The sequence below is a fragment of the Nipponia nippon genome, unplaced genomic scaffold, assembly GCF_047370975.1.
Source record: "Nipponia nippon isolate SJK-2023a ecotype South Korea unplaced genomic scaffold, ASM4737097v1 scaffold_35, whole genome shotgun sequence".
Taxonomy (NCBI): Eukaryota; Metazoa; Chordata; class Aves; order Pelecaniformes; family Threskiornithidae; genus Nipponia; species Nipponia nippon.
This window is the reverse complement of record NW_028262353.1, coordinates 2989428-3002310: the sequence shown is the minus strand read 5'-3', so window position 1 is coordinate 3002310 and position 12883 is coordinate 2989428. Positions and strand designations below refer to the sequence as shown.

The 12883-nt window shown below is 70.9% G+C and overlaps 1 protein-coding gene across 2 annotated transcripts; it reads right to left on the bottom strand.

The window, feature by feature from the left end:
• Window positions 1-7: 7 nt before the first annotated feature.
• AGAP2 (ArfGAP with GTPase domain, ankyrin repeat and PH domain 2) lies at window positions 8-11872 on the bottom strand. 2 transcript variants are annotated; one of them, XM_087771476.1, is made up of 19 exons: window positions 10418-11872; window positions 8698-8756; window positions 8530-8617; window positions 7884-7969; window positions 7666-7807; window positions 7448-7582; window positions 6790-6911; window positions 6540-6692; window positions 5884-5970; window positions 5691-5795; window positions 5450-5612; window positions 5249-5368; window positions 4399-4545; window positions 4003-4062; window positions 3568-3719; window positions 3401-3491; window positions 2361-2583; window positions 2015-2270; window positions 8-1337 (listed from the first exon to the last, which is right to left on the bottom strand). In XM_087771476.1, the coding sequence occupies exons 1-19, from the start codon at window positions 11718-11720 to the stop codon at window positions 1131-1133; spliced, it is 3699 nt and encodes a 1232-aa protein (XP_087627602.1). In that variant the 5' UTR covers window positions 11721-11872; the 3' UTR covers window positions 8-1130. The 2 variants fall into 2 exon arrangements, with proteins under 2 accessions (XP_087627602.1, XP_087627603.1); XM_087771477.1 differs by lacking the exon at window positions 4003-4062.
• Window positions 11873-12883: the final 1011 nt, after the last annotated feature.

The following is a 12883-nucleotide window of genomic DNA, read 5'->3' as shown; positions in this document are numbered from 1 at the left end:
GCCACGGTCACAGCGCCAAGTCCGACATTGTTACGTACTTACAGTTACAACCCAAGAGATGAAAACGCTGTACACGGCCCGGACCCCCCCCGGCACGGCACGGCCCCCCCCGGCACCCCCCGGCCCTCCAACCTGGGGACCCTGGCTCAGCCCCACCGGCGCTGCCGGGGCGCGTGGCGCGTCGGGGGGCGTCACAGCAGGGGGGTGCCCCTACATTCATGGGGGATCCCGGGGCGGGGGACGGGGTGGGCCCCCCCCCAGGGTCCACGGCCAGCGGGAGAGGTGGCGGGGGTCCCGCCGGCGGTTCCCCCCCCGCCAGGCACCGTGGCGGGGGGCTGGCTCTATCCTAATGCTAAATGAAGCAATAAATTAAAGAGGTTCCCAAGGGGATGCCAAGAAAAAGAGGGGAGGGATGGGGGGGGGGTCAGGCCACGGTGGGGGGAGGGGGTGTACAAAAGGTTGTTGTAGAAAAGGAGAGGGGGTGGGGTCTGCTCTGCTCTTGCCACGGAGCCGGGGGCTCTGCCAGGGGATGGGGTGGCACGGCGGGGGGGCATGAGGAGGGTGGCATGGCTGGGGGTGACGTGGGGGGTGGCATGGCCGGGGGTGACGTGGGGGGTGGCATGGCCGGGGGGGTGCGGGGAGGGTGGCACGGTGGGGTGGTGTGAGCAGGGTGCCATGGAGAGGGGTGGTGACCCGTGCCAAGGAAGGGGCGGCACAGGCAGGGGTGGCACAGGCAGGGGTGGCACGAGTGGGGTGACACGGGAAGGGGTGTCACCGGCCACGGCACCAGGCTGGGAGCCCCAGTGTCCCGACGCCGGCAGGGCTGTGCCGAGACGCGGTGCCCACCCCTTGCCGGGGCATGATGCATGGGGAGGGGGCCGTGGCAGCACCGGGAGGGGGACCCAGGGGTCCGGGTGGCGGTGCCACCACCGCGAGCCCCGGCAGGTGGGGGGGGACCTGGCACGGGCAGGGTGACAGGACCAGAAGAGACCCCAGCGGGAGCTGAATAATAAATAGAGCATCAAAAATACAAACCGTGGGGCGGCGACGGGTGACGCCGGGGCCGAGCCGGGGCCCACGGGCACCCGCAGTCCGGGGGGATGCCGAGTGGGCACCGGGCCCCTCGCCGGCTATACCAGGGCGGTCCGGGGCTCGCAGGGACCCACGCTGGCACAGCTGCTCTTACGGCGCAACCCGGGGGTGGCCGGGCCACCGGGGCCCTCGCCGGGGCAGCCGTGCTGCAGCAGGATGTCGGCGCACTCCTGGCTGCCGGCGCGGCGGGCGTAGAAGAGCGCCGTGTGGCCCTGCCCGTCCCGCGCCCGAACGTCCGCGCCATACTGTGGGCACAGCCGATGTGTCAGCCGCCCCGCACTGCCGGCTCTGGCCCTCGTGGCTGTTACATGGTCTCTGTGGCCATGCCACATCCCCGGTAGCCATGCCGCGTCCCCCATGGACATGCCTTATCCCCTGTGGTCATGCCACGTTCCCCTGTGGCCATCCCATGTCTCGCTTGGCAGTGTGTGATTCCCCCATGGCCATCTCATGATTCTCATGGCCATGCCATGTCCCCCCATAGCCACGTCATGGTCCCCACGGCCATGCCATGGCCACCATAGCCACCCCATGGTCCCCATGGCCGTGTCATCTCCTCCCATATCCACGTCACGGTACCCATGACAGTGCCATCTCCCCCATAGCCGCGCCACAGTCCCCATGACCACGTCACGTCCCCCATAACCACGTCATGGTCCTTATGACCACGCCATGCCCCCCATAGCCATGCCACAGTCCCCACGACCACGCTATCTCCCCCCTGGCCATGCCACAGTCCCCAAGACCATGCCACATCCCCCCATAGCCATGTCATAGTCCCCATGACCACGGTCTCTCCCCCCCTCAGCCACGCCATGCTTCCCATGACCATTCCATGTGCCCCACGGCCACCCCATGCCCCCCACGCCATGCCACGGCCACCTCCACCCCGTCCCCCCTTTGCCCCCCTGCCCAAACGTACCCACACCAGCAGCTGGGTGATGACCACGAGGGCCATGTCGCAGGCCACGTGCAGCGCTGTGCGCCGGTCCTTGTCACCAGTGCTGACGTTGAGCTGCTCCTTCTTGCTGTGGGCCAGGAGCAGCAGCACCATCTCCAGGTCCTTCTCCTGCACCGCGTGGAAGAGCTGCTCCCCCAGCGGCGCCTCGGCCGCCGGCAGCGGCGCCAGGAAGAGCCGCTGCTCGTACTTGGCCCGGATCCACGACTCCCGCTCCTCCCTGGGGAGACGGGTGGCGTCAGGGACGGCGTGGCATCAGGGAGGTGGCAGAGCGGTGACGCAGTGGGTGGGGAGGGGGGGGGACACCCACCGGGACGACTCGTGGGTGGGTTTACAGCGGCCCTGCGGGTTCTTCTCCCAGATGCTGTTGGCGGTGGCGTTGCCGATGGACGTCAGCACCAGCGTGAGCTCCCGGGGCCAATCGTCCAGGTCGAGGGAGCGCACGCGGGACAGGTGGGTGCCCAGGTTGCGGTGGATCCCCGAGCACTCGATGCAGATCAAGGCCCCCAGGTTCAGGCTGGCCCAGGTGGGGTCTGGGGAGGGGGGGGATGCACAGCGACCGTCGGCACCACGCCGGGGACATCGGGTGGCTCGTGGCGCTGCCTGGCCCACGGCACGGCCCACGGCAGCATGTGGCCATTGCATGGTGCGTGGCACCCCTTGGCTTGTGGCACCCCATGGTGCGTGGCGCTGTGTGACCCATGGCACCATGCAACCCATGGCACAGTGTGGCCCATGGCATCGTGTGGTCTATGGCATCACGTGGCACGTGGTGCTTCCTAGTCCAGGGCATTGCGTGGCCCATGGCATGACATGGCCCATGGCATTAGATGGCCCACGGTGTCATGTGGCACATGCTGCTTCCTCGCCCAGGTTATTGGGTGGCCTGTGGCATCAAGTCACCCCATAGCACCATCCGGCTAATGGCACACCTTGATGCGTGGCACCGCATGGCTGATGGCACCGTGTGCCTGATGGCACCACATGGCCGATGGTACCACGTGACTGATGGCACCATGTGACTGATGGCAGCGCATGGCCTGTGGCACCACGTGACCAATGGCACTCCATGGCCAATGGCCCTCCATGGCCCGTGGCACCAAGTAACCGATGGCCCCACGTGATCCATGGCACTGTGTGACCAATGGCCCCCCATGGCCTTGTGTGGCCCATGGCAGCATGCAACTGATGGCCCCACGCGGTCAGTAGCCCCACATGGCCCATGGCACTGCTTGACCAATGGCCCCCCAGGGCCCGTGGCCCCACATGGCCCACGGCACCATGCAACCGATGGCCCCACATGGCCCCACGTCACCAACGGGCCCCCTGGCTGCCCCCCAGGAGACTCACTGGGCGCCCCGCAGTCCACGCAGAGCGAGTTGCCCCGGGCGTTGCGGATGGCCTGGATGGCCACGGCTTCGCTCTGGCTGTCCATGCGAGCCTGGGGGAGACAGGGAGGGGTGAGCGGGGCAGGGGGTGGTGGCATCGTGGCCCCCTGGCCACCCGCGGGGTCCTACCTTGTTCTTGCTGCTCTCGCAGCACTGCAGGCTGGCCAGGATCTGGCTCTCGATGGCCTGCACCCAGGCGTCGCGCTCCTCGAAGCTGCTCGCCTCGAAGTGCCACGTCTGGCCCGTGCTGGACACGATGATGAACTCGAAGTTCTCCTCCTCTGTGGGACCAGAGACCCCCCCAGCGGGTGGTGGGACGGGGGCTGGGCGGTGCGGCGGGGGGGTCCCACGCTCGGGGGGTACTGGGCTGCCCCAGTGCCCACCCCGGCCCCGCCACATCCCTCCCCCGCACCCAAAGGGGTGCCCACCCCGGTGGTCCCCACCACCCACCCGCTCCTGGGGACCCCCCGTCTCTGCCCAGCAGGAGATGCGGTGGCGGCAGGCGAGGATGGGACACAGCCACATGCATGAGTGGAGCAGGCCACGCGCCACGCACCACATTACCTGTTTTATAAATATTTCTTAAACTACCAAAGCTTTTTAATTTCCACATTTTGCGCTTGGCTGCGGAGGGTCCGGGGCAGCGAGAGCAGAGAGAGGAAAGGGGGAGAGAGAGTCACGAGAGGAACCCGCAAAGCCCTGGGGGGACGGGGACGGCGCCGGGGTGCGGGGGGGTGGCAGGCGGTGGCAGAGCGAGGGGGGGACGCGTGGGCAGGGCAGCAGTGGCTGAGCGTGGCAAGAGGGGGGGGGGGCAGGATCAGGCCCAGATCCTCTGTTCACCGGAGCCCTGCGGCATCCTGGGGCATCATCCCCGTGGGGTGCGGTGGCGTTGTCCCCATGGCTCCGTGGCCACCGTCCATGAGTCACCGGGGCTTGGGGCACTGTCCCCACGGCTCTCACCTTCCGCCTGCCCGGCCGAGCCCTCCGTCTTGGACGGCGTCATCAGCTTCTTCCGTCGGTGCTTCTTCCTGTCGATCATGGGCGATGGCGGCGGGTCTTTGCCCGAGCTGCTGGGGCTGGAGATGGCCTCGAAGGCAGGGGGGCCGTCTGCGAGAGACCCGCACGCTGGGGTGCTGGGGGCCACCAAGCTAGCCAGGGCCACTGCGCTCATTAGGATGACTGAGGCCACCAGGGTCACAAGGACCAGTAGCCTCACCAGGGCCATTGGAGCCACCAGGGTCACCAAGATCACCAGGGCCACTGGGCTCACTGGGGTCATCAGGGATACCAGGGTCATCAGGGATACCAGGGTCACCAAGTCCACCAGCACCACTGGGTTCACCAGGACCACTGGGGCCACCAGGGTGACCAAGTCCACCAGAGCCACTGGACTCAGCAGGGCCCGGGCTCTCAAGGGCCACTGGGTTCACTGGGATCACTAGGACCACCAGGGCCACCAAGTCCACTGGTCTCACCAGGGTCACTGGGGCCACCAGGGTCACAAGAGCCACTTGGCTCCCCAGGGTGATGAGGGTCACCGGGACCATTGGAGCCACCAAGGTCACCAAATCCACCAGGGTCACTGGGGCCACTGGGCTCACCAGGGCCACCAGGTTCATTGTGGCCTCCAGGATCACCAGGGCCACCAGGTCCCCAGGCTCACCAGGGACCACCAGGCTCACCAGGGACCACCGGGCTAAACAGGGGCCACCAGGCTCAGTGGGACCACCACAGGCAAGGTCCCTGGCTCTGTCCCAGGGAGGTGGCCGGGTCCACGAGCATGAGAGGGGACGGGGACGGGGACACTCACCAGAGCCGGACAGCTTGGCACTGGAAGCGGAGGCGCAGCGCTGCAGGGACCTCTCAGCCTTGCCTGCGCCCTTCATCCCCGGCTCTGGGGGGAGGCTAAGCCCCACGGGCGAGGCGCCGGCTGCGGGTGGGGAAGGACCGGTGACACGGGGGTCCCCCCAGACCCCCACCTCACTGCCACCACCACCGCCCCGGTACTCACCACCACCCTCGGGCGCCGTTCCCCCGCCCACGTCCTTCACCAGCCCGTTGATGCTGGCGGAGGGGCCGCAGGCGGAGATGGCGCGGGGCGGGCGCTTGCCAGGGACCTTGACGGTGGTACGGAGAAGGTCCATCTCCTTCCCGTGGGTGCTGTGGATGTAGTCCTGCCACGGGGACAGGCGGGGGCTGAGACCGGGGCTCCCCCCCGCCGTGGGGACAGGGGTGGGGACAGGGACACTCACGTTGATGCTGGGGTGGTAGAAGAGGAGCCCGTTGCTGGACAAGGTCACGTACTTCTTCTTCCACTCCTTGTTGAGGGAGTTGCCGCTGCGCTTCAGCAGGAAGCTCTGGAGACGAAGGGACGGTGAGGGGGACTGGGAGGGGACGGCTGGGGACCTCGCCGTGTCCCACCAGTGCCACCACTGCCCCACCGACCTGCTTGATGGGGATGGCGCGGCCGCTGCCCGCCACCTCGCCCCGGCTGTCCAGGCTCCGCTTCTCCGAGTCGCTGCCCCGGCGCGTCTGCGGGGACGGGGGACGGGGTCAGTGGGACGCGTGGCACTGCTGGGGGCACTCAGGGTGCCACATCCCCAGCCACTGCCCCCCGGGGTGCCCACGTGTCCCCCACTGCCAGAGCCCCATGGTGGGGACACCCTGGGTGCCATGTGTCCCCCTGTGCCGCCACCACCACGCCAGGAGGACACTCTGGGTGCCATGTGTCCCCTTCTGCCACCACCCTGCCAGGGGACACCACAGGTACCATGTACCCCCTGCAGCTGGGTAGACAGCCCAGGTGCCACATGGTCCCCACTGCCACCACTGTGCCACAGGATCACCCCGGGTGCCACGTGCCCCCCTGTGCCACCACCACCCTGCCAGGGGGACACCCGAGGTGCCATGTGCCCCCCTATACCACCACCACCCTGCCAGGGGGACACCCGAGGTGCCACGTGCCCCCCTATACCACCACCACCCTGCCAGGGGGACACCCGAGGTGCCACGTGCCCCCCTATACCACCACCACCCTGCCAGGGGGACACCCAGGTGCCACACGTCCCCCGCTGCTGCCGCGGGGGTCCCGGCACACTCACGGCGAAGAGGCTGGTGCGGCGCTTGGCCCCGCGGTGCAGGGAGCTGGGGGTGCCCAGGGGGGCCGGGGTCTCGCTCCGCAGCTCCCGGTGGCTGACGTTGGGGGTGGAGGGCAGCGAGGACGAGTAGTCACTGGTGTGGCCACCGTTGCTGGCCTGGATGGGACACGGGGTCAGCCCCGGCGTCCCGTGGCTGGAGGGACGGGCAAGGGCAGGGCAGCAGCCGGCCGGGGCGGGGCGAGCTGGGGGGTACCTGGCCGGGGTGGATGCCCCCGACGGGGGTGGACGCGGCCGAGTGGCTGGGGGTGCTGGGCAGAGACTTGCAGGACGCCATGAGCTGCTGCTGCTTCTTCAGCGCCACCACCTTCTGGGCGACTGCGCCGAGAGCCTCGCGTCAGGCGGGCCATGCTGCCGAGACCCCCAACCCGCCCGGCCACGGTCCCCGTCCCACCTGGACATGGCTCCCGGCCCATCCCAGCCACAGTCTCCATCCCATCTGGCCACTGTCCCCATCCACCCAGGCATGGTCCCCATCCCACCTCAGCCACCAGCCACAGTCCCCATCCTACCCCAGGCATTGGCCACGGTCCCCAACCCACCCAGCCATGACTCCTGTGCCACCCTGGCCACTGGCCACAGTGCCAACCTACCTGGTCACCAGCCCCCAGCCACCCCAGCCACTGGCCACAGTCCCCATCCCACAAGGCCATGGTCCCCATTCCACCCTGGCCACAACCCCCATCCCACCCAACCACGATCGCCATCCCATGCTGGCCACGGTCCCTGTCCTACCTGGACACCAGCCCCCACCCCACCCCTACCACCAGCCACAGCCCCCACCCCACCGCCAGCACGCGCCCCCCCAGCGACGCCAGAGCTGCTGGCGGAGCTGAGCGCCGCGGGACACCCACCCTCAGTGAAGACCCGGTCGACGTTGAGGCCGTACGTGGCACACGTCTCGTAGTAGAGGCACCTCTTCATGTCCCCGCAGAGCGCCTGGGCCCGGGCGTCCTCGATCACCCGGGGGTTGGAGGAGCTGATCTTGTCTGGGGGGAGCAGGGGAGTGAGGCGGGGGTCGTCCCCTCCCCGTCCCCGTCCCTGTGGGGCTGGTCCCACGTCCCCAGCTCACCCTGGGTGCCCACCAGCGCCAGGGCCACCTCGCTGGCGCCCCGGTAGCCGCTGAGCAGCGCGTGCAGCTGCGTCACCTCCTCGAAGCTGCTCTCGTTCTCCAGGCTGAAGACGAAGATGACGGCGTCTGCCCAGCTGGCAAACTGGGGGGGACGCGGACGGGGGTCAGGGCTCGGCACTGGCCGGCACGGCCCCCCCCGGCCCCCAGCCCCCACGTACCTTGGCATCCGGGGCGCCTCCTTCCTCCCGGATGAGCAGGAGGTGGCTCTGGCCATCGACCATCACCTCGCGCTTGAACTGGCCACCTGGAGCCGGAGGGAGGAGAGGGGGAGCCCTGGGCCTCTGCTGGGCCCCATGGCCTTGCCCACCCCATGGCCATGGCCAGCACCAGGACCTTACCTCTACCCATGGCCTTGCCCATCCCCATGGCCATGCCCGGCACCATGGCCTTACCTGTCCCATGGCCACACCCAATCCTACGGCCTTGCCCATCCCCGTGGCCATGCCCAGCACCATCAACTTGCCCATCCCATGGCCACGGCCAGCACCAGGACCTTACCTCTACCCATGGCCTTGCCCATCCCCGTGGCCTTACCCAGCACCATAGCCTTGTCCACCCCACAGCCGCGCTCAGTACCACGGCCTTGTCTGTCCCCGTGGCCATGCCCAGTGCTGTGGCCATGTCCTGCACCATGACCGTCTCCCTCCCATGGCCATGCCCAACCCTACGGCCTTGTCCATCCTCATGACCTTGTCCATCCTCATGTCCACACCCAGCGCCATGGCCATGCCCGCCACCATAGCTGTGGCCATTCCCATGGCCGTTCCCAACCCCATGGCCATGTCCATCCCCGTGGCCACTCACTCTCGGTGGGCTCCAGGCCCACGTAGGAGCCAGTGAGGAAGCGGTGGACGAGCGCTGACTTCCCACTCTTGCTGCTGCCCAGGACGCCCTGGGGAGAGGGCAGAGGGGGCGTCAGGGAAGCCGAGGACGGGAGGACACGGGGCAGGGACACGAGGCCACGGTACCCACCAGGCGGATCTCGGGGATGGAGCGGCCCAGGGTCCATTCCTGGCTGTTCACCAAGGCCTCTGTGGGGAGGAGAGGGGTGAGATGGTGCCCAGGAACCCCCCGCACCCCCTGGCACCCCAGCCCGGGTGGGGGCACGGCCGCCCCCAGTCCTGCGGCAGCGCCGCCAGCAGCATCCTGCGTGGGCGGCCACGAGCCGTCACCAAGCAACGGCACCGCACCGAGCCCGGCGGGGGCGGCGGGAGGGACACGGAGACACGACGTGGTGGGGACGGGGACATGGCTGTGGGCACGAGGACATGGTGGACATAAGGATGTGGCGGGCACGAGGATGCAGCGTGGCAAGAGGACGTGGCATGGCAGGGGGACACGATGGGCACCAGGACACGGTGTGGCACAAGGACGTGATGTGGCACACGATGGGCATGACGATGTGACGGATGTGGCGCACGACAACATGGCAGGCAGGAGGACACAGCGTGGCACGAGGAGGCGGTGTGGCACGAGGATGCGATGGGCACCAGGACGCAACGTGGCACGAGGACGCGGCGTGGCCCACGATGGGCACGAGGATGCAGCAGACGTAGTGCACGACAACACGGCAGGCACCAGCGTGTTTGGGGCACGAGGACGTGGCGGGGCACAAGTACATGGCGTGGCATGGCACGAGGACGTTGCCTGCGCCCCCCACACCCCCTGCCCGGCACCCCCAGCCCCCCTCAGGCAGCGTGGCACCTCACCTCCCGCACCACGAGAAGGGGAAACTGAGGCAGGGCAGCGGCAGGGTCTCCCTGCCATCCCGTGCCTCAATTTTCCCCCACGCCGTACGCAGGGCTGCCCCCCCGCCAGGTGCGCGGCAGGCGAGGGGTTAACGCTGCTGCCTGTCACCCCGCACAGCGTCACCGAGCTGCCACCCCCGGGTGTCCCCGCTGCCACCCCCGGGTCCCCGTCAGGCTCTGCCCACGCACCCCGCGGCACCGGGGGGTTCCGGGATGGGAGCGGGGCGGCCGGAGGGACGGACCCAGGGTGGCTATGGGGCGGCCGGCCGGAGGGATGTGGGGCAAGTGGGACGGAAGGACGGGTGAATGTGTGACGCACGGACGGCGACAGGGATGGAGGAGCGGATGGACGGATGGACGGCGGGATGGAGACGGGTGAGGGGTCGGCCCCTGAGCCCGATGGAGCCAACCCCCGTGGGGAAACTGAGGCACGGGCGCCCCTGTCACAGCTGGCACCTGAGCACCCCCACGTCGGCTGCCCCACGGGACCCCAGGCACAGGCCGGGACCCCCGGTCCCCCCGCGCGGGGGGTGGCCCCGCCTGGTGCGTGACAAGTCCTCACCCCCCCCCCGTCCCCCACCCGCCCCGACCCCCCCCCAGCCGTGGGGTGCGGACGGGTCCTTCTGCCCCACGCGGGCCACAGCCCCCCACGGCCACGGCTGGCAAGCGGACCCAGGCGTTCGGGAGCACCCCTTCCCCACCCCCTGCCCCCACACAGGCAGCCACGGGGAAACTGAGGCACGGCACAACACCCCCCCACGGCACAACAACACCCCACGGCACGACGACACCCCATGGCACAACGACACCCCACAGCACAGCCGGCGCGTGGCCGCGGGCAGCCAGCAGTACCCACACCCCCCCACCCCCAATCCCGCCTGCATCCAGGTCACCCAGGGATGTGGGGGAAACTGAGGCACGGCGCTGCGGACGCCGGTACTCACTGGGGGAGGCGCCCCTGCCCAGGTCGGTGCTGAGCAGGGCCCAGGGGGGCGCGGGGTGGGTGGGGGTGGCCGCCGGGCTCTTGGCGAAGATCCCGCTGATGAACTTGAGCATCTTGCGGTCGCGGGTGGACGCTCGGCCGCCCTCGCGCCCCCGTTTCAACCCCGTTTCGCTGCCGGGGGGAACGGGCGCCGGCGCCAAACCCCCCGGTCCCGGGTGCAAATCGCTGTTATCCAGGGTCTTGCTTTTGCCTTTGCGGGGCGAGAGCCGAGCCCGCGGCGGCGGGCGAGGGCCGCCCTCGGCACCCGCTTTGCCCCCGGCTTTGGGGCGCCCCTTGCCCTCACCTTCGGGCCAGGAGAGGCGGCTGCCGGCCGTTTTGTGGGGGCCTTTGCCCGTCTTGGCCTCGGAGGCCACCTTGGCACCGCTGGTGGTCACCGTCTTGAAGGGTTTGGTGCCGGCCAGGCGTAAGCGGCGGGCGCCGGCGGCCGGGTGCGGGGAGGAGGCGCCGGGGGCCGGGTGGGCCGGGGGTTTGCCCCCGTCGGCGGCACCCTCGGGGTAGCCCCAGCTGGCTTGGCCCAGCAGCGGGCGCCGGGCGGGCGCCGAGGGGTGCGGGGGCTCCTGGGGGGCCCGGCCCCGCTCCCCTGGCGCCTCCAAGGTGCCCTTGGCCCCCCGGGCGAGGGCGTCGGGTTTGGGGGGCACGGCGGGGGGCAGCAAGGCCGGGTCGGGTTTGGGGGGTACGGCCGGGGGCGGGGGCAGCAGCGCTGGGTCCGGTTTGGGGGGCACGGCCGGGGGTGGGGGCAACAAGGCCGGGTCGGGTTTGGGGGGCACGGCGGGGGGCAACAAGGCCGGGTCGGGTTTGGGGGGCACGGCGGGCGGGCCGGCGGCGGGCGTCGAGGCGGGCGAACGGGGGCGGTTGGCGCCATGCCCGCCGCGGGTTTCGCCAAGCCGTGGGGCGACCGAACCATCGCTTGTCGACGCCGGGCCGGGACTGGGGGTCCGGGGGCTACCGGGGGTCAAGGGGGCATCGGCGGGGCCGAAGCCAGCGGTACTTATCCAGAGAGCGTCCTGGCGTTGGAAAAGCCGCTCGGGCCTCTTGGTTTTGCCGCCACCGCCACCGCCGCCGCCACCGCCGCCGCCGGGGTCTTCGGCGCGGGCAGCATCCGTCGCCTGCCCGGGGTGGGGGGCTCCATCGCCGCCCCCCGCCGCTTGCTCCGCTTCCCCGGGAGCTGCCACCGACTCAAGCTTGACCAGGGTGAGGGAGATGAGGTAGGTGGTCCGGCGCTGGAGGCCGGTGGTCCTGCTCATGGGTGCGGGCAGGGCAACCCCCCCCCCCCCGCCGACGCCGCCCCCGCAGCCGGGCAGAGCCCCCCTCTCCCGGTTCCCCCCCCGGTTTCTCCCCTCCCCGGCTCCGCCGCCGCCGGTGCCCGAGGATGCTCGGCGCCGTCCCCACCCCCGGCCCTGCCTCCCCGAAGCCTTCGCCGCTCGCCCGCCCCCGGAGGGGTTGGCACCGCCGCCGCCCCCCCCCCTTTCCCAAATCCACCCCCCCCCCCCCAACGGGATCGGGCCCCTCCCCCCGCCCCGTCACCCCGCCCCCCGCCCCGGGTTGGCGACCGGGGGGCATCGGGGGGGGCGGGGATGGATCGGGGGGGTGGGGGCGGTTATGGGGGGGTGTTGTGGGGGGTTATGGGGCTGGGGGGGTGATGGGGGTTATGGGGCTGGGGGGTGGGGGCGGTTATGGGGAGGGGGGTTATGGGGGGTGGGGGGTGATGGGGGTCGGGGGGGTGATGGGGGTGATGGGGCTGGGGGGGTTATGGGGGCTGGGGGGTGATGGGGGGAGGGGGTGATGGGGCGTGAGGCGATGGGGGCGATGGGGTCACAGGGCGGGGGGGCCATGGCCGGGACCCCCCCGGCCCGGGGCTCACGGCAGCGCCCCGGCGCCCTCGTCCTCAGCGGGGGGTCCCGGGGGGGGGGGGGCGGGGGGGCGGGGGGGCCGGGGCCGCCGCTCTCCGCCATCCGCCGCTGCCGGGGCCGGGCCGGGGCGGGGGCGGGGGCGGCCCCACCGCTCCCGGGCAGGCGCGAGCGCTCCCGGGCGCCCCCCCGCCCCCCCCCCCGGCCCCCCCCGCCCCCTCCCCATCCCTGCATCCCTCCCTGCATCCCTCCGTCCCTCTCCGTCCCTCTGTCCCTCCATCTCTCCCTCCTCCCCACCATCTCCCCCCCCCAGCACCCCCCACCCCCCCAGTCCCCTCCCCCCCCCTTTGGGCAGCAGTTGGGGGGGGGACCCTGGGGGCCATGGGGGACATTGGGCGGCCATGGGAGGCACTGGGGGGCCGGGGGGGGGCCCATGGGGGCCCATGGAGGGGTGTGGGGGCCATGGGGGGGCCATGGGGGGCCCGTGGGGACCTTGGGGAGCCCTTGGGGGCCCGTGGGGGCCCGTGGGGGCGGTGGGGGCCGTGGGGCCGTGGCACGGG

Excerpts from the sequence above, each read along its gene's own strand:
- AGAP2 (XM_087771476.1), bottom strand. The coding sequence starts at position 11,720 with ATGAGCAGGACCACCGGCCTCCAGCGCCGGACCACCTACCTCATCTCC. Across the intron at positions 6,693-6,789 it reads GGGGCATCCACCCCGGCCAG|GCCAGCAACGGTGGCCACAC; the intron begins GTACCCCCCAGC and ends TGTCCCATCCAG. Across the intron at positions 5,369-5,449 it reads AACGGCGCCCGAGGGTGGTG|CCGGCGCCTCGCCCGTGGGG; the intron begins GTGAGTACCGGG and ends CCCCACCCGCAG.